At 41.0% G+C, this 21,179-nt stretch overlaps 1 protein-coding gene across 1 annotated transcript in view; it reads left to right on the plus strand.

Annotated features, from left to right (window-relative positions):
• Positions 1–214: 214 nt before the first annotated feature.
• The window catches only part of dpp10 (dipeptidyl peptidase like 10), a 114,267-nt gene continuing 93,302 nt past the window's right edge, over positions 215–21,179 (plus strand). Inside the window, exons 1-2 of the mRNA XM_008298324.1 lie at positions 215–239; positions 2,471–2,566. Coding sequence (XP_008296546.1) covers positions 215–239; positions 2,471–2,566 — 121 coding nt within the window. The remainder of the gene's footprint in view (positions 240–2,470; positions 2,567–21,179) is intronic.

The following is a 21,179-nucleotide window of genomic DNA, read 5'->3' on the forward strand; positions in this document are numbered from 1 at the left end:
CGTCTTTTGTCAGTACACTCATTGGTATCTGGTTAAAGGTGTCGGCATCACATCTGTCTGACTCATCATTAAACACACCAACCCCTTGACTGTTTTTTTTCCCCTGATTTCTCGCTCTGTGCAGGACCTGGGCGGAGTGAGTCCTCCTCAGAGGAACTGGAAGGGGATCGCCATCGCTCTGCTGGTCATCCTGGTGGTCTGCTCCCTCATCACCATGTCCGTCATCCTCCTCACGCCAGGTAACACTCTGACCTGATTGTGTTGTTGCTCTGTAATTTAAAAGGTTCTGTGTTTGCTCCGAGTCAAGTGTCCCGCTGTGATTCTCCTGTTTCTAGCTGCACCTTCAACACCCGTCGATACCCGACTTTCCACAATAAAAACTACTGAACGTACAATATAAAAACAACTGCGTGACTTTATGCTGCACATGTAAAGGTTCCATATGTTAGGAGTAAGCAACAGATATGGAACGTTTTGCTCATATTGACAATCCTACAGAGGATTATAGCCCAGCTCTACCTCAGAACCACCAGGCTTTACAGGCAGCTTTTAGCTCAGCGTATTTGGCCCATAAATTTAATTGCAATCTGCTGTTCCCCTGTGGCCAAAATAGGAAATAATCACAGATTTAAGGAATCACGTTGTCAAAATACTTTCTTGTCAAAGGACTGAACAGTTGCGAATGAACAGATCGCCTTTTCCAACAACTTTCTCCTCTGCTGGTGTCCAACCTAAAGCAGTATTATTTTTGTTATATGATTAATGACTAAAACCAATGCATCATGTGAAATGGGTCAAGTGAGTCTATCTGTCTATCGATGAAGAATCCTCTGGTTTTCCTCAGATGCGACATCATCACAGCCCAGTGCCCGTGCAGCCATATTCTCCTCTGGTGTATTCCACAGTTGGTTAGACTTCCATTGCCTTCATAAACAAACATGCTGTGTGGAGTTATCAAGGAAAGCCAACATGGCTGACATTCAAAACGACTTGGCCCTCCTGCTCGTAATCAGCAGCTGTCCTATTGAGAAGGAGCTTACAATTGGCATGTTTCTCTTTCTGCTAAAGGCATAACATTTCATAATTAAAAATGAAACATTTCCAGGGGCAACGCTGGAACGGCTTTAGGATTTTCTAGCCCAGTAATGATCATGGTAATGAATGTGCGAGATGCCATTGTGACAGACAACGCGCGTCTTTTTCATTCCCATGGATGTCTTTGTGTGCGTGTGAGTGCCTCAGTGTGCATCTGGATTTAAAGGACACTCGACGCGACAAGCTCATGTAAACACCCACCAGGATCCGTTCTTTCCCTTTTAAACATGGAAGCCTCGTGGCCACCGTGGACATTTCATTTTTAGTTATTTGCAGGTTGCACGGACAGACAGAAGTCAACTTTAAAACCTACTTACTGCCCTTTTTGTGCTGTTATTGTCTCCACTAATGCCTGCAAAAACCTCTTTAGCTTGCTAAATGCTTAATGATTGCTCTTAGCGAGTTAAACTCCATCAAATAATAACATTAATTAAATATTAATACCATTGATATAGCACTTTACAAACAAATTAGATGTATCTCAATGTGCTTAACTAACAAATCATAGAATTAGACACTAATAAACACCGACACAATGGAATGAGAGGAAATATTTAATCACTAATAAACATGATTAAAGATAATTAAATGGTAGTACAATCAATATAAATAAAAATGATGAAAAGTGCACAAAAAATTATTATAAAAAAATATTAATGGTGATGAAAAATGAAGTTATAAAGTTATGACATGAAAGCCAAATTGGATAAATGGGCTTTTAGTGTTATTTTATGTGTTCAAATATCCATATTTTCAGCTCCGCTTACATCATTTGGAAAACTGTTCCAGCAGCATCGCTCAATGTTTTTGTTCCGCTTTAGTGGAGGATCTGAGTGACCTTCCTGGTTCATAAACCAACAGTTTATCTCAGAGGCGGTCTGCTGTGAGGCCCTGCAGTGCCTTATTGCTAATAAAAGAATTTTTAAAAAATCAATACAGAAGCTAACAGGTAGCGGCTAACTTGGTCTGCTGCAAAACTATAAGGAAACTGTGCAGGCAGGCGAGAAACTGAAGAGCTGAGGACACGTGCAGAGCTGGATGACTGTAAATAACCCCGAGTTACACAAGTTATTTGACAGCACAGCGCAACATGATGAAAAAAAAAAAATAATCAATTTCCATTTGTCTTGTTAAGTGCACCTGTACCGGGCCACATGTGTTCTGAAAGCTTGGTCTCCAGAACATGTTGTGCTGTAATGCTTTCTTAGCCCAGGGTCATCTGTTTTAAGGGTGAACTCTGTGTTTTAGACATTTTGATGTCAGAAAAACCGTGTGCATGCTCAGAGGAGATCTTTAATTAGCAGAAACCTTCACAGCTCTTTGGAATCTGTATTTTTTGTGCAACTTCATTAATTCACGGTTTGTTTTTTTGCAGCTGACAACCAAGCTGGAAGCGACACTAAACTGACCGTGGAGGATTTGTTCAAACCTGAGTTCAAGGTTCACGACCCGGAGGCCAAGTGGATTAACGGTGAGTGATCCGTACGGACTGTACCTGCTGGAGTTCAGAGCTGGTTTGACTTTGAATGGGAGCGAGCCGGGTGAGCACTGTGATGGGTGAACTTCATCGTGTATGGGGGTTGGTTCTACTTCTAATGAAGCAGGCCGAGCTTTGGTTTAAGATCCCAGCTGTTGCGAGGCTTTATTATCTGCCTGTTCTGCAGAATGATAAAAACGGCACAAATGTCCGTCACCGTTACTTGAACTGCACAATGGCTGAAGTGGGCACGTCTCTGACTTTATGCTGCCGTACATTCATCTGCACAAAACCCACCTTGAGTCATACTTGACATTAGTGACATCTCGATGAGTTCTTAGTTTGCGAATGCAAAAAAAACGGCGCGATGCTTTTGTTCAGCGATGACATCTCTCTTCTGTTTCATAATTGAGGCTCGCCAAAGCGGCCGGCGGAGTCTTAACTGAGGCCGGTGTGTTTCACCCCGGCTTTACCTTGCATCTAGTTATGCAAATTGAGATGTTTGGATTTATTTTCCCACTCCTTATTTACATTGTATTGATTCCTTATTTGCCAGAAGGGGATCATATGTTAAGCCCGGAAGGCCCTGGCTGGAAATAAACCACATCAAGTGAAGTGCAAGTGAATCTGATTATGGTTTGCTGAGAAGGGAAGGGACAAGATAACGATACCTCCGAGGGAATGGATGGACGGGATTGCGGCGTTCCCGCATTGCTCTCTGTCCGTCCTCCCATCCCGCGGATTAGTGTGTTTGTTTTGGCTTTCCTCTTCGCTGCCCATCGACTGCGTGACTCTCGCTCTGCGCTCGAGGGCAAGGGAGAGAGGCAAGGCCTTTCTGTCCATCAATATTTCATTCCTGGGTGACATTTTTCCACTATCTTTGCAACGCCATCTAATTCCCTGAGCTGACCTCAGGCTAGACAGAGAGAGCACCAATGTTGTGCGATGAGGCAGTCAGAAAAGTCAGCTTTATAGGGTGGTTTTTGGATGGATGGGGCAAAATAGACCCCAGACAAATGGGAGCAGATAACAGACAGACGGGCGAGAGGAAAGATTGATCACTAGGATTTGGAGCAAAAATGAGATTTTTTTCCTCCCCCTCTCTAACCCAAAGGCTTTGAAGGTTTTGGCTCAAAAGTCTTCAGTCTCTGTCTCCATTACAGATAAATAGCTGTGTCATGTGATCCAGTGAATAATAACTGCAAATGGGACGCGGGAGCCTGTGTTTTTGCAACATGTCATACTTAAATTGATGCTAGCGCCATCAGCAGCAGCCATAGTAAGCTAAGAATCACAGTGATTGTTTCTACCATATTCATATATTATGTTTAATTTGTGTAATAATGATTAAAGATGATGTTAATAATGCTGAATGGCATGATAAAATATGAGATACTATAGCTGCAAAAGAAAGTAATTCATTTAATGATTCATGTTTATGTGGTTTTTTTTTTGGAAAGAAACGAAAAAAGAACATGAATAAAATAATTCATTAAACAACTGTAGAGGCTGATAATATTATGCCACCAACCTCAGAATGAATGAACAACCCACTCTGGACTCTGTTTGGTTCACTTCAGTCACGCTTTTTGAACCTCTCCTTGGACCAAATAATGAGACGGAGCTCCTTCCCTTTCAGTCGAGCTGTGGTGCAGTTTGTTTGCGTTGTTCAAGCAAGTAGTACCGAGTGATGGACGTGTGATTTTAGCATGAAAAAGGGTGTGAACTGTCTGTTGTGTTTATAGCAGATGAGCTTTTGCTGTAGTTTATAACCAACTATTGTAAATCGTTGCTGTCTTGATTGGTTCTCAAAGTCACTATCACCGTTTTGATGAAGCCATAAGAGAACATTTGGTCAGTCATGTTGCATAAAACTACGTCAGCTACATACTGTGTGTTTTGGCGCAGATGCTACCAAGAGCTGTTGTTAAATTACTACCATCTTGAATAATCCTGCACGGGCGGCTGTGGCTCAGGTGGTACAGCAGGTGTCCTCCAATTGCAAGGTTGGCAGTTCGATCCCCCGCCCCTCCACAGCCAAAGTGTCTTTGGGCAAGACACTGAACCCAAAGGTGCAGTTGGCAGCACTTTGCATGGCAGCTCAGTCACCATTGGTGTATGAATGTGTGTGAATGTGTGAATGAGAAACACATTGTACAGCGCTTTGGCTATATAAGTGCAGACCATTTACCACAAAACAACAATCAGACTGCTCTTTACTGCAGTCCTTACTTTCAGTTGAAATTTCATTTTCAGTCGATCCGTTGCAGCTTGGAGCTTGTTGTTGTTGTTTACCGTGGTGAGGAGAACTGTAGCACGCAAAGGTCGAGGAATGCCAATAAAGATTATTGACCAATGGCAGGCTCATACCTGCAACCTACATCCTGTAGGTGTGATGTTTCGAGCTTGAACGCTCTTCTTCAGTCTCCTTCCTAAATGCCATCATGACATTATAATTCATCAAATGTTCTTAGGGGCATCTATGCCAGTATACAGAGTATATTTTTCAGATGATGACTTATACATGTTCCTGTCCAGCACCTGGAACTCATCACATACACATGCATGCTTTCTGTATGGTTTTTTTGCAGCTGCATGATGTTTCTATGGAGAACGATTAAAGAGTTCTGATGCTTTAATTTATCAAGATGATGCAAAATGAGACTTTGTTAACATGATCTGCATTCTTTGCGCACAACCCCTGAACCAGTTTGTTTCGGTTGTGGCGGTAAAACACAACTTTCAGTCAAGTATACAACATAATGCATTTTAATGTTAATATAATGTGGCCTGTTAAACCCATATCATGCACTGATCTTCAATGTCACTTTGCATGTTTGATAAGGCAGTGATGTGTACATTAATGCTGTCAATTAGTGTTGTGTACAATTACTGCTAAGTAGTTAAAACACATTATATGTACTTAACACATATTTTCGGTCAGCCACCATGACTGGTATAGAAGCAGCATGACCGGCTGGTGTCTGAGCCGTGCTGGAGAAGCCCTCTAATAATGTAAATAGCAAGACTGCAGATGAAAGTGTCTCGTTTTCCTCCATCTCTCCCTCTCTCACTTTCATATGATGGTTGCAAATCACACATCTGTACAACTTCTGCTGCAGCTAAGGACGAGAAAAATTGAATCAAAGTGCTCGTAGTGCTTTGCTGAAACACACAAGGTCGGCACCTCTTGGCTTGTTGGTTTGAACAATGTTGAAAGTAAAAAAAAAATATATATATATCGGTTTTCTCTTGGCCTGCAGCGAATGAACTTGTGTGAAAGCCATGATACAAGCTCAGTGTACTTAATCATATTTCGTTTAATGAGTGGAGACGTTATGGATGTAGAGGTTGCTGCGCTCTGACATTATAACTGTCAGAAGGAGCACATGATGTGGATGTTGATTGATAATTACAGAACAAATCTCCATCTCTTGTCTATAAGGGTCGCATCTTTAAGTCGGTCACGTCGCCTGCACAACTTACAAAGGACAATCTGCACACATATTATCTAATATACGTGAACACAGCTGATGTATAGCCTGCTACTGTGTGCAGTGTGTTTGGCAGCTTTCCACTGGAAGCCCATTGTCATTCTGACGGCGGCTGCGGTCGTTATTGATGAGGCGCTGCGCAGATATTACGGCGAGACATCTGGATAACGCCCGAGCACATGTGGGGAAAAATTACATGCACGCTCTCCTCCAGCTGTTGCTCGTGAGCACATGCATGCGTGCGAACACTTGATGTTTTTTTCACAGCGATGCATGTTACCCAGAAAAGTCACATTCAGCCGCTGCCACATGTGATTCAGCGAGCGTCACTCTCCATCGGTATCGTCGGAGCTGCTTCCTCCCTCCTCCTCCTCCTCCTCCTTCCCCGCCAGGCCCGGCGCCCTCAGCCTGTCACCGACAATCTGCTGATGGAAGAGCGTCATATTGTGTTCACATTAGCTCAGCTTGGACAACATAACACACCAGTTGGTTCACATAAGCTCCCAAAAAAATCAGAAACGGAGAGAGTAGACTCCGCAGACAGTCAGTGAAGTGGTTTAACACGTTGTTGTTTTTGCTTTGTATGCGAGACAACGTATGATTCAAACACTAAAGCGAACATTTCTATTATCAGACAATGTCCTCAGTGTTAGCACAAGTGGATGTATACCACATAGCGTGTGATGCTAAATGTGCTGTGTCATCAATCAGACTTTATTTCTTCGAGCTTTGTTTGGGCTCTGTCAGTGGAAGCATCGACAGAAATCCTCCGCTATGTGCCCGACACACCAAAGTAATCAATCACAATACGATGCTACGGTGTCAGCTGCCGTCTTCTTTTCTGTTCTTCTGTGTACAATATGAGGGGCCATGACGGCTCTAATGAAGTATGAGCAGAGCCAGACATGAAAACCACAACTTGGCCTTGATGTTGTCAGAGAGTCAGACTTCAACTGCAACATTTGTTCTATAACCTTGATGAACTTTTCATTTGTTTTAATCTGATCTACTAGGTCTGTCCATCTATTATCTACACACCACTTAATCCTCACTGGGGTCGTGGGGAGCTGGAGTCTATCCCAGCTGACTCAGGGTGAAGGCAGGGGACCCTGGACAGGTCACCAGTCTATCACAGGGCTACACTTAGAGACAGACAACCAAGCACACTCACATTCACACCTACGGACAATTTAGAATCACCAATTAACCTCAACATGTTTTTGGACTGTGTGGGAGGAAGCCGGAGAACCCGGAGAGAACCCACGCTGCACGGGGAGAACATGCAAACTCCATACAGAAAGATCCCGGGTGTCCTCACCAGGATGCAAACTGGCGACCTTCTTGTTGTGAGGCGATAGTGCTGCCACCTGCACCACCTTGCAGCCCCTCTACTAGGTCTAATGACAATAATATAAAATGTCCAAATTATGACAACAAAAGGTCAAATTTTGAGTTGTTTCCTCAGTTTTGACTTTTTATTGAATGTATAATTTTTCCATAGTATGTCAAGTTTTTGACTTTTTATCTAAAGATTTAGACTGAACATGACACTTGTGATATGTGTATATATATATATTAATTAGCTTACATAAGCTGGTGACCTCCAACAATATATAAATCATAACTGACTGTTATTTTTTATGTTATTGGCGGAAATAGAGATCCACATACGTGACTCAGGTTCATAAATGTTAAAAGAGCAGGAAAATTAGTGAAACTAAACCTGAAACAGCCCCAAAATAAATGCTTACAAGTGCAAGCAATGCCCTAAAAATCATCAACATGTAGTTTAAAGCATTCTAGTAAATCCATTTTATTCAACAAGCTGCCCAAAGGGATCAACGTGTCCCATTTTAGTATATGGACAAGAAAAACTGAACCAAACAAGAGACTTACAATTGTTCTACATTGTGTTCAAAAATATTAGAAGTGGTGAAAATGACAACAAATATTTTTAAAGTAATGATGTTTTTAGCTGATTTAAACACACACCACAAATTTAAAAACTTGAAATAATAAAAATACAGATTTCTGATGTGACATTATGTACAGTTTTAGCCAGTTAACATGTAGATTAATACTGATATCTGATTAATAGCTGTAAAACAACAGTATTGCTCATTTAGAGTAAAAACTGTACAGTGGTCAAGTCAAATTTTGGCATTTTTTGCAGTTGACATGTTAATTTCTTTAGTTATCTGTAATTTAACAAAATGGGAAATCTGTAAAATCACAAAATTGTTCAAAAGAATTAAAGCTTTTTAAAATATATATACATATATATGGTGTAGAGTTTATTCTACATCTCAAAGCATATCAACGTCTTTTGAGGTCCACAGTTGAAGACTGGAAGTCAGACGTTCGCCCACATGTGTATACAGCTGTGCGTCGGGCTCTGAGCTCATACAGATCATCGCCTCAATAAATGGCTAGCACTACAGTAATCTCTGTAAATCTATTATTGAGCCTTTAGCTGTCAATACTGTTGACCTCAAACAAATTACCACTTGACTTCCCCCAGTTACCAGCTCGCTGCACTGCCTGGCTGCTCGCCGCATTCATTGCAGTCGTGTGTTTTTTTTTAAGAACAGGTTTGTGGTTGATGGATTAATAAATCCCTGCTGGATTTTATTTATTTATTTCTGGGTGCATAATTTTACTGGGCACCTCCTACAAATAAACCCATGTAATTATGTTGAACAGACTGAAAGGTTTACGTTTCTGCCACACTATCTCCCCGGAACAAACATACCAACACTTACTCTCAGTAAACGTGTGCTCTGTTTTTGTTAATGACGGTAAAAGCTCCTACACTTTTAGTCTTCCCAAACAAGACCATTGCTTTCCTGCCTCACAACACCATCTTTTATCCACCTTTACCTGACACCACCACGGAGTAATTCAGGGTCCATTTATATAGCTGCATGTCAAATTATGCCACAGGTTCTTAAAAACAACACACGTGGTTACTCCAGAAGCTGCCGTATATTATTATTAACAGGTGAAATTCCTGTAGCTCCATTGAGTGGATAATGACACTTTAGGGTGTAAATGCAGTAATGGAAGGTGACATCTGCTGAAGGAGAGTCATATCTTCGAGTGTGCGTCCTTGACAATGATAAATGCTTTCCCGCTTACGTCTAATTACTCACATAAGCCGGCTAATGCTGGTTCCGCTAATGGAAAATCCCAATTTCCATTCAGAACGTATTCTGTTTCACTCGTACATTTATGCGGTACGACATCCCCGCTCATACCCCACGTCATGTCTGAAGAAGCGTCTGGCGTTTGATCCTTCTCTCTAATGTGCATGTCTTCTACAAATACTGTCGAAGCCTGCGAGAGTCTACAGACCCGATGAAAGCCATGAAAACTGTCAATGTGGGCATCTCTACGCTGTTTTATTTTTTCATGTATATTAGATTAATTAGAACTATGGCCCACATGTCTGCATTGTTATATGTATTTAGCGATATTTAACCAACTCATTATTGGTTGAGATTTTGTCCATATTGGACTTTAACCTACAACATCCAGCGCCAATATTTAGCTTTTTGGTAAAGGTGTGGAAGGTAAAGGTGCAACAACATGCCAGACTTCATAGGGTTAATGTGGGTCTCACGATGCATTGATTATATTCCGAACCCTGATCAAACTGCAATCATGGAGTTTCTTTAGCATTGCCTCCTTAAATAGCAATACTTTTTGGAAAATTACAAAAAAAAAAGATTTGTTATTGATAATAATCTTGTTCTTGTTGGCTAAACGGACTGAGTGAACCGAGATCTAGATAACAATACAGTCATGGCTCGATAATCTGACCCTTAACAATCCTAAACCTTGCTATCCGACAGGTTTTTAGGAACGAACGGAACCCATTGAAAATAGCCTGAACATACCGACAGCCTTGGATTCCGACTCCGACATGACATTCATCATTAATTGGGTCTGACTATCCAGAGACCGATTCGGACCAGCCCTAGTTTGTCGTGTATCAATGACGTGTATGTCAGATAAGTGCAACATGGCCATTCAGACACAAGTCCCATGGCAAAAGATCAGATACCTATCAGATTTAGGATCACTTACCTTTGATGTCAACCGACGAGCCTGTGCACAAGTGCACCAGTCAATTAGGCGTGTAATCCAGTGATGCATAGTGTTCTAACAATACACTAGTTATTATAACAACCAAAAACAATTAATATTTACAACAAACAACCCTTCCAGCATCGAGCCCTCCTTGTATCTCGACTTCCGTCTTGACAATCCGACATAAAAGAAGGTTTAACATTTAGTGTCGGATTATCGAGTCACGACTGTATATTTAAAACAGAAATCACAAATAAAATAAAATGAAAATAAGACATGCGAGTCTGAAAAACATAGTCCTAGCTATGTCTAATTGTCGCTGAGTGGCTGGTCTGGACACACGGAGGCCCTTCACTGGCCTCTCTGTGGACCTCGACATCGAGTCTTCGGAGCAGGACTTGTAGTGTTTTGGGGGTTTTTTTTAGATTGCAAAGCCCATCTCTGGAGGGCAGCCACTGGTCCCTGCTGGCCTCAGCCTCCACCAGGAGAGCTCTGAGAGGCCCAGGCTGATACAGACTAGCATTCCTCAGGAGACCTGCAGGGGAGTCAATAGGAAGGACGACAGAAGCTTATTAACCCTTTCAACACTAAGTAAATGTGTATTCCTTATACACTAAGTCACTCTGCTTGAAATTCATGATCAGATATGGTTTTCATAAATTCATAAGTAGACTTCACATCATGACATATCTGCCATCAATCAAAAGTAGACAAGTTGACGGTTAAATATATATGGAAGTTTACTCTTGTCATATATACGTACAGGTGAAATACAGGTGTGAAGAAGAAAAGGTAAACTTCATAATTACCAGTGATATATGCAATTAATTATCAGTTCTTATATACTGAGACATCAGCCAAAGTCTTATTAGTTACGGAAATTCTGGACTATTGAGCGCACCTGGATATCCGCCGCATTCACTGACTTTAAAAAGAAAATAAGTTTTGTACATATAAGCTGCAGGTGTCCACGTTGTAACACGAGATATTTACCCAGAAAGATTTTCTTAACTTTTAATAAAATACGTACCAGTAACATACAAATATGTACCGTAAATGCTTTTTTTACGAACAGTGACTGTAACACAGCTGGTTAAAAGAATAAAAAATACAGCAGCCTACCAGGAAACGTCATTGATCGCTATCTTCATCTTCCTCCTGCACTAAAACCACTAAAGTCGTCTTCTTCAGTGTCGGAACTGGACAGACTCAGAATTACTTCGTCACTTCCTCAGTCTCTGTTTCGTTGTTGCTCTCGATGTCACTTTCGTCTCGAGGCAAATTTGTAAAACTAATAAAAATCCATAAATTAGCCACATGTGTTCAAAGTGTGTGAAAAAAGTGGCGGCTTATAGTCTGGAATTTACGGTAGTTCGTTTTGATCGCTTCTAAACATTTCGGAAACGACGCAGTGAAAATCCCGTTTTCTGGTGATTTTTGGGGTCAAACGACGTCATTTTGCTTCATTTGCATGATTTGTTGAATGACTGAATCACTTGTTCACATACGGGGATTCCCACTGATAGACGATCAAAATGAATGTAACAGAAAGTCGCCATATACTGGAGTCCACTATACCGGGCTGCAGGGTTGAATGGGAGTTGTGATGCCAGCCAGGTATAGTGGCCTATACTGTCGAAAGGCTTAAGGCAGGAGTGTCCAATCCTGGTCTTCGAGGGCCACAATCCAGCATGTTTTAGATGTTTCCTTCTTCCAACACACCTGATTCAAATGATCAGCTCATCATCAAGCTCTGCAGAAGCCTGATAACGATCCTGATCATTTGAATCAGGTGTGTTGGAAGAGAGAAACATCTAAAACATGCGGGATTGTGGCCCTCGAGGACCAGGATTGGACACCCCTGCCTTAAGGGATGTGATGGACTGTTTCTGATCCGGGCAGGGAGCACGACATACAACCCCACTCTGTGTGTTCAGTATGTGCTCTATGCATTTAAGTGAAACTATAAAATATTCTCACAAAATTCTTATTTTTTATTGCTGTTGATCGTCTTGTCCTGGTGCGTATTGCCACCATCTCATCACCCAGATGTAGTCCGTAGCCTCCACCAGGTACTCCCACCATTCCCACTGATAACACTGTCGTACGTTTTTCATTAAAGCTGCGTTATTCCCGTCAATACACTTCACACAAAATACCAAAGCGTTCCTTGCGGCTGTCGTATTTACATAAAGCCGTACTGACTGAGATGTAACCGGGGGCCGCGGCGAGTTGCGAGATTTTTGTATCTGACAAGATGACTGAGCTTCAACCTGCTTGATTTCTTCCCCCCCTCAGTCTCAAACCTTTATCAGAAAAACACAAGCAACCCTGACTGACTGTGACATTTGGATGTTGGTTGTACAGAATGATGTACGTTAGGTTTGACACGAGATGGCAAAGCATCCTGCTGAAATCGAAGATCTTGACATTAAATCAGACGCTTATTGTATCCATTAAACATATTTACATGTCCATAGATTCCATTGAAAAAGGGAGGAGGCTTAGATGTCATTTCACCATTTTATGGAAAAATCCCATTAGGCACGACTTATTATTCAAAGCACAGCGTTCTTTGTGGCTCTGTGAACACATCTGGAGGGGATCTTTAAGACGGCGCGGTGACAGTGTGTGAAAATCAAGGCGAATGGCATCCAGCGAAATTCTCACAAAGCTTCTGCAACTCGGTGCATCTGGATTCTGGCAGCCGGACAGACGGCGGATCCTGTTTAGTGATATTTTATTGAGTAAATATTATTTTTTTGGTCCACGCTTTCCAACCTGAGCGTGCAGGCCGGCTGCACTGCAAATGAGAACTGACGCTCATTTGTATTGGCACCGGAAACACAGCACATAATGTCAAGATGATCTTTGCCACCAGTGTTCCCCCTCCGGATGAGCCACTTACCTTGGCACTGACACATTTCATTACTCTCGCTGTGGGGCAGTATTTGGTGAATGATTGTTTTTTCCTCCGCACCTTTTATTCTAAATCAAGAATTTGGCATGCGCTATGAAGCTCTTGGCTTGACTGCCAATGACTGGGCTGTGACCCAAGTTACAGTTGGGTGGGGTTGTGGACACACTGGTACACTTGAACTGAAATTTTATGCTCGTAGGTGTATTTCACGGCTGAGTGGATTTAAGATAGCATGAACATTTTCTTAATTAGTGTAAAGCATACAGTAATTGCGTGTCAATGCCAGATCATGCTCTGATTTCAAATAGATGTTTGCGTGCCAGCCCACTTGTTTTCTTCGCTGGATGGCTAATCACTCCGCCATTCTGTACAGTAGGTCTTCTTGCGTCGAGCCATTAACCCACCTTGATTTTCTTTCATTTTCCTAATTAGCTACATGATCACACCAATTAATCTCTATTCCCCTGCCACTCCACGTGGTGGCAAAAGGAATTAAAGATCAGCCAGTTTGCTGTCAGCTGCCAATGATCTGCAAAGTGGTTTGCAACATATGGATTGGTAGCAAGGAAACAGGGCGACGAGGGAAAAAAAGAAAAAAAAAAGTAAATTGCATTCTTTTTAGACTGTTTTTCCACTTGCATGCCTTTGCAGGATCGTTCTTAGGGGTTAATTAGGAACTGCATGCTCTGGTGCCTCCCATTAATTAAAATTAGAGACTCCCCAAGCTGTGCTTGGAAGTGCTGCTAAAGCGTCAGTACGGGGACGACTGTGTGCGGCTGGCATGCGTGTTTATGTGTGTGTTTGTCTGTGCTGATGTGCAAATGCATTTCGTACATCCACACATCTGTTGGAGCGTGAAGGTTGTTAATGGCTGCATGCTGATGTTTGGCAGCTCTTTAGCTAAAAGCAGCCGGACGGCTCCGGTTTGAGGACAGACCGACTGACATGAGTAAGTCCTCTTTGTGCTTCTGCTCCGACAGACAAAAATGTTGCGGCAGGAAAAAGCTTTTCCCTCATTTGTGTGAAGCTCCAGCGCCACCCAGCACCGGCTCCAAGTCCGTCTAAGCCTTGTGTATCTCACACACTCTTCTTCTTCTCCATCCTCCATTAGGCTCCTGTTGGCTCATCCTATTTTTGCGGCTCCTGACATGCCCATTATCACCGCTCTGAGCAGTGAAAGACACTGATTAAAAGGGAGAGATTGAATTCTCCCCTGTTCTCCCAGCTCACTGTGTGCGGTTTTCCAGCAGAGCCCAAGTCAGACGTGAACACATTCATTAGGGCCATCAGGAGGCTGCTGATTCGCTGCTTTTATCAAAACCAAACAACAGTTTTTTTTTTCCAGTTGTGTAGGTTGAACTGTGAATCTGCATGATAACTCCACCCACTCACTTCCACTGGCACAGAAATAAGGTGGAAAACATAAAACATGAGATATAGATACCCACAACTGAAAATCAATACGAAGCCCGGCTATAAAAACAGGGCTGTCAGGAAGTCGTCATGTCACGGTGCATGAGGTTTAGAAAAAAAAAAAAAAAAGAAGCGTGGCAGGGAGTGTAAAACACCGAGGCAATAAAGTGGAGAAACAAAATGTCTGTCAGACTCTGTGGAAGGAGCTCCTCTTGTCCTTGAAAGACGGAGAATGAGCAAGTTTGACAGCTGGAGAAAAAAAACGTTCTTGTTCGCTGAGCTCCCACTAACAGCCGACGATATCATCAGATTACGAGGAAGGAAAATATATTAAAGATACGGAGCTAACGACACACGCTGGCCTCCATTTTGGTTCCACCAGCATGAATCCTAATGTTGGGATTGAAGGCTCGCTATTTGGTATTTTCTGGATTCTACCTTCGTTACGCTGATGCTGAAAACCTCAACAGCACGCAATGTTAATTTGTCAGCAGCTGTTAAATCACAGAAAAGATCAACAGCGATGTTTACGACGCAGGAGACAACTCAACTGCAAGGAAGTCCTCCAACGTCTAGTCGCCTCCTCAGGCTCCTGTCGCCTCGTTTGATCTTGACGTTTGCAAAGAGGAACGAAGGGTTCAGGAAGCTGGAAGGGACGGAGGAGGAGGTGGAAGTCAGGAGGCTTCCACTCAGGAGACGTCAGCTCAGCTCCTGTTTCTTCTCACTGTGTTTATCACACCAGGCTTGCTTTCACTTTCACTTGCTTCAGTTCAGGCACCAGTCACTTGGTTTGTTTTAGAGAAAAAGATCCCGGTTTGGGTTGAAACACACCCTCGCTATGTTGGTTAGCTCCTTTTTTTTTTTTGGATCTTTCCAAGGAGACACAATTATTTTTAGTGATGGTCATTTAACGGGCTGATTAGGTTTGGAGGGACAACTACACTGGAACAAATATTCTTGTAAAACTACAGTAATTATCATATTTTTGTGTGGCAGCTGTAATGTAGAATACGAGATTTAAAATGCACATAGCACCAAAACACCCAGAACAATAAGACAGATCAGATAATTAAAGATCATATAAAGAAAAAATAAATAAAAAAATAAAAATGAATGAAAATGGCCTCTCTCAGGGCATCAATGTAAAGTTAGCAATAATGTTTTATTTAATTCAGACCAATAATTTTTTTTATTAAATTCTATTATTATTTTTTAGTTTTTTGACTCCCCAAAATCATCATACTTTTCAGTATTAAACTGTATTTTAGAAAAACGGTGCCCTACTGTTTGAACTTGGACGTATTTTTATCGCAATTTATTACAGTTTAAACAAATCAGGGAAACGTGAGGTGTGAGGTTGATTCATACCAAATTGTTCCACCAATCCAGTCATAGTGAAAAATGGCTGGATTTATTATTATTTTTTTAAAAAGCTTTTTACAATTTGATTCTTAATGAATGAAGACTTACACTGGAGGTACATCTGAACATCCAAGTCTCTGGATGATGGAGGACGTTCGAGGATTTCGTGGAGGCCAAGGAAAGGCTCTGCTAACCAAGACCCAAAAACACACGTCCAAATATTATCTATATATTATTCAGGCTGTAGCTCGCTCATTGTTTCACATTAAATCCAACAAATTTCTGCGTACTGCATATTTAGTTTGATAGTGTCTATTATAAAAGAGAGGTAGTTTGAAATAGTAAGACTCGAAATTTTAGAATATAATACATATTTGACCTTAAAAAAAATGGATCAATATTTTCTTCTTCACAGCAGACAATCTAAAAAGAATATCAAGAAGAACGTACAGCAGATTTTCTATCACGTCTATATTCCAACAGGGCTTTGACATGTCAGAACATCTGGTGTGAAAAATGTCTCACAGCTCAGAAACAGAATTAGAAGCAAACCGGTGATCGTCAAACACTTTGTCTCGGACGTAGATAATCATGACGTCTGCTCCTTAGCTGAGTGTAAAATCTTTAAATGTATTTTAATGTCATGTGTGAACCTGTTTGGCTCTAGAAGACCAACGATGAGCTCTGCTGAGTTTCTTCAGTCCGGTCCACACTGTGTTCACGTCCCTCCCTCTCACTGTTTTCTCCTTTAATCATGAATCACTGCGTCCTGTTCAAGTGTTGGTGAGGCTACGATCAGCCTGCAGGCAAGCGTGGCCCAAATTAGATTTCTTATAAATGAGTCAGATCAGGGTGAAGCACCGGCCACGTGGAAGCTGATTATTAGATTATTCATTTTCGATATCTGTTAGTTTTTTGTTTTCCTCCTGGAAATTGCAGTGTAAAAAACATTTAGCTCATCATAATTAGAATTATAACTACTACTAATAATAACAATACTGGACTTAAAGCAGCACAAGGACTGCCTGACACTTTACAGCATATAAAGCTAGTTTACTGCACTGTCAGTTGATTCATATTACGTGATTTGCACTGTTTTCACTGCATGTTATTTTTTATTTACAAATCCGGTTCGGAACCAAAGACTCAATAAGCGTCTTATGCAGATTCTTCAGGTCGCTTTTGTGTTTACTTATATTTTTTATATATTTAGATTGTATATTTTGTAGCTTATTATATGTTTAGCTTACATATTTTTTAGCACGTATATTTTTCAACTGTTTTTTAAATGAGGGTTTGAGAGAAACGCAATTTCAGTTCTCTGTACGTGTAGCAGAGCTGACAAGAAAGTAACTTTGACTAATAATAATAATAACTGGAGGTATTTTTAATTTATTGAATAATCAAAAGATCTAAAATGCTGTAATTTGTCAACACAAATAAAACCAACTGTTCAGATTTCTGCTCTGATTTGTGCATCACAATACAAAATATCATTTTTATAATAGAAGCAATCTGCTGGTTGTGTTTCATGTTGATATTTATCAGATTAAAGATTTTAAAAATCAGATTAAATAAGTAGACAGTCACTTAAAATATTAAATATTAAAGAAAAAAAACTAAACTATATGAGCAGGTATTGTGTGTTTAAAAAAAAAAAAATCAAACATTTCATAATAATAAACATGATAAATGTGACATTTCATGGTGGACTGGTTGATATTAGATATTTCTTTAAAGCTGTTTGCAGTGTGTGAGCTCCACCAGGCTTTTGTTGGTGCTCATTTTGCTTTTTCATTGTCAGAAAAAAAAAACAGATGCAGCATTTATAAAGAACTTTATTTACCTTTTATTCATCGGTTTCTTTTTTTCCTTTATAATTTAACTAATAATAATAATTATAAAAAAAAACCCTGATAACGTGAGGAAGAGTGTCGGTGAAAAATAGCGTCCGCCGGCTGCTTCCAGCCCCACACAGGGTTAAGTTTTGCTCTCCTTCTCCTGTTCTGTTGTACGCCGGTTGGCATGGTTTTTATTTATTTATCTATTTTTCGTTTGTTTCGTTAAAGTGAGCGACGTTTATGATATCGTGCCACCACACTTCAATGGCGGTGGCAGGAGCAGAATGCATTCCTGCATCGTTATTAAAGTAAATTAAATCACACATCAATGGTAACCTCATTTTACACATGAGACGTGACCATAAAGATGCGTGGGAAAAAAAAATAGAAAAATGCATGGTTTAAAAAAACTAAAAAATAACATACTGTGGATATTTCAGAGGCCTCCCCAAAATTTGAGGGAAGCTCATGTGTTATTAAGAGCAGCCAGACTCCCTGCAGCTCGCCTGTATAGTTTGCACTCTGCCTGCCTGTGAAATGGCGCCGTGCCTCCAGGTTTGCTAACTTTTACACTAGTTCAGGCTAGTTGAAAAGCTTTTCATCGAATTTTTCGTTTGAGGCTGGGGAGAAGCACTGGGCTTCTTTTTCCTTTCATTGTGATTGCCATCCAAAAAGTAGAGTTTTTTTTTTAGGCTTTAAAATTGCAGGTGCATCACAAATTAAAGTAAAGCAGAGTTTGCATCCAAATGCCAAATGGTTTGGAAGGAAATGAATTACACTTGGATGAATAGAAGTGTCTCAGAAAAACACATACACCTTTTTTTTTTCCATCACCTGGCACGAGGCACATTTAAAAATAATGTGAGTGTGTCTCCTGAGAGGATTGTAAAGATTTCTAGGTTACAGAGCTACGTACGGATTCCACTACCTGATGAAATGGTTTTCCGTCGACATGTTTAAATATGTAAAGAAACTCTTGACCACGTCTTTGTGTGTTATTCTGAATTCATTTCACAGCAGGTTCTTTTCAGGTGGAGTCTTTCAGAAATGAAACCGGATGAGCTGAGAGAGAAAACAATATTCTAGTAAAGAAATTATTATTTTACAATTTTACAATCAGTGTAGTGCAACACAGGCTGATTTAACGGGTCCTGTATGGGTTGTGTTCACTGTACTGAGCCATAAGTTGATGTGATAAACCGACTAAATTATATCTAAATAAATACCTAGCAGTAAATAAATACATATTTTGCATTTTTATAAATACAATTTGGTATTGTACAGCACTATACATCATATAGTAGTATAATTTAATATAATATAATATAGGGCTGAAATAATTTATGTGACAAAACAAGCAGTTTAAACACATTCACTCATGCTCTGGGTTGATTTGACATTTTTTCAGATCACAAACAAACAGAAGACACAACAATCAATAATGATGAAAAAAAAAAAGAAGAAAAAAACATCCACTAATATAAATTTTAGTCCAGTATGGCACACAGAACTGACTCCTCCTTTTATAATATTAACATCAGGGTTTTCCAAATGTAAAATTGGAACGAAAGAACTGATTATATTTTTTATTTTTTTTCTTCCAACAAACTCAAATCCTTACACCTTCTCAAATGCTTTACTACAGGTTAAAAAAGTTCGATGAATGGCAAATTAAGAAACGTATTTTTTCTTTTTTCCGCAAAAAGAGCTGCAGTGAATGAGGCGCCAAACACATTCTTACATTAAAAAAAAAAAAAAATGTGACGTCACGGAGAAAATCAGCGTAAATTAGCGTGTTAATTCATCCCATGAGAGTTGTGTACTTGTAACAACTACAACTGCTTGAATTAATTAAAAATAAATTGCTGTGACGTGCAGGAATTTCCACCGTTGTTTTTGTGGCGTTAATGTTGCTATCATAATTAATGTTGGTAATAATACACATTTAAAAAATTAAAAAAAGATAAAGTCCGACAACGCCAAAAACACACAAGTTAACCAAGATTTGTAGAGAACAAATGCAAACTGTACATTCTGACCTTTACAGATCATTTGTAAATATCCACTAAGTAGCTGGTGACCAACCATTATCATGTAGCGTCGAGTTATTTCCGACTTCTCCGATGCTCTCGCTTCCTGTTCGACCTCTATCTGAAGCAGCTTAGATCATGTAGACAAACCGTCTCTCCTGACTTTACTGTGGAGCTCCCAGCATGGTCTCAGATCTCCACTGACTCCGTCCTGTAATGACAGATTAGGGGGAAAACAGGCCAAAGCTACAACAATAAGAACCACCTGGAGTTTTCTTTAAGGTGTCACAAGCAACTTCAGAGTTTCCACCAGCGGGCCGAGCGCTACCTGCCACCGACACCCGGCGTTACCTCCCGTCTCTAATGCCGCTGACATCCAGAGGCAGCCCTTAATGGCCGTCATCGCGACGAGAGCAGCTCCTCAGACTTTACGATCCGCACTTGAACTCGTAGCAGGCTGTGCATTTTACTCACTCAGCTCGAGGTGTCTGTAAATGTGCTGTTTATTTCCTCCCGCCCTGTTACGCGCTCTTGAGGATGCATCACCATGGAGACTATAAATGCAGCCCTTTGGAGCTGTCGCCGTTGTTCGGGAGGAATGTGTCTCGACACGCCGGGTTTTTTTTTTTGTTGTTGTTTGGAAGGTTTGTTGTTTGCCTGCAAGGTCACACAGATGAAAAGTTAATGACAACGGTTTTATATACTTGTTGTCGACGTGTCGGTATGGCGACGGGAACACGGTGAGAATCCTCAAGACCGCAGCACCGGCGGATACGGTGACACTCGCGGTTGGTGGTTTGATACCAGATTTGTGGTGGCAGCTAACGGTGCTTGAGCTGCATGTTTGTCAGAGGAAGAATCTCAAATTATAGATTTAGCGTCGGTAGGCTGCTTCCAGGATTTTTTGACAGCGTAGCAGACAGAGGGTCTTAGCGAATGCTGCTAACGGTTAGCGGCTGAAGACGTTAGCTGCCATTTGCTAGCATAAGCAGCGAAGACGATGGTAGAGAAAGTGCATGGGCGCTTGTTGTTGAATATTTTCTCGCTACATACCCTCGAAAACTACGTAACGGCCCAATTTGCAGCGTAAGTTTTTCAGGCAGCAGCGTAATGGGCCTGTTATAATGCTGGCGTGAATCCAGGTTGGGAATGGCAGATTCCAAAAGCTCCAATAGAAACTACTCCATATGTACATACACACAACCAGTCACAGCATCAGACCACCTGGTAAATATTGTCTGGTGTCATTCAAACAGCTCCGATCCATCAGGACATGCACACTGGACCTCGTCTGATGTTGTAGATGTTAGCAGCAGGTCAGAGTTGTGATGTTGGGATCTGGGAAATTTGAAGGCCGGGTGAACACTTTGGTGTGTTTGTCGTGTTCCTTGACCTCTTCCCATAGACTGTATAAAAGATGGACGTAGCAACCGGCCCTGAAAAATGAAGCCAACC

The sequence above is a fragment of the Stegastes partitus genome, unplaced genomic scaffold (genome assembly GCF_000690725.1).
Source record: "Stegastes partitus isolate 25-593 unplaced genomic scaffold, Stegastes_partitus-1.0.2 Scaffold1305, whole genome shotgun sequence".
Lineage (NCBI taxonomy): Eukaryota > Metazoa > Chordata > Actinopteri > Pomacentridae > Stegastes > Stegastes partitus.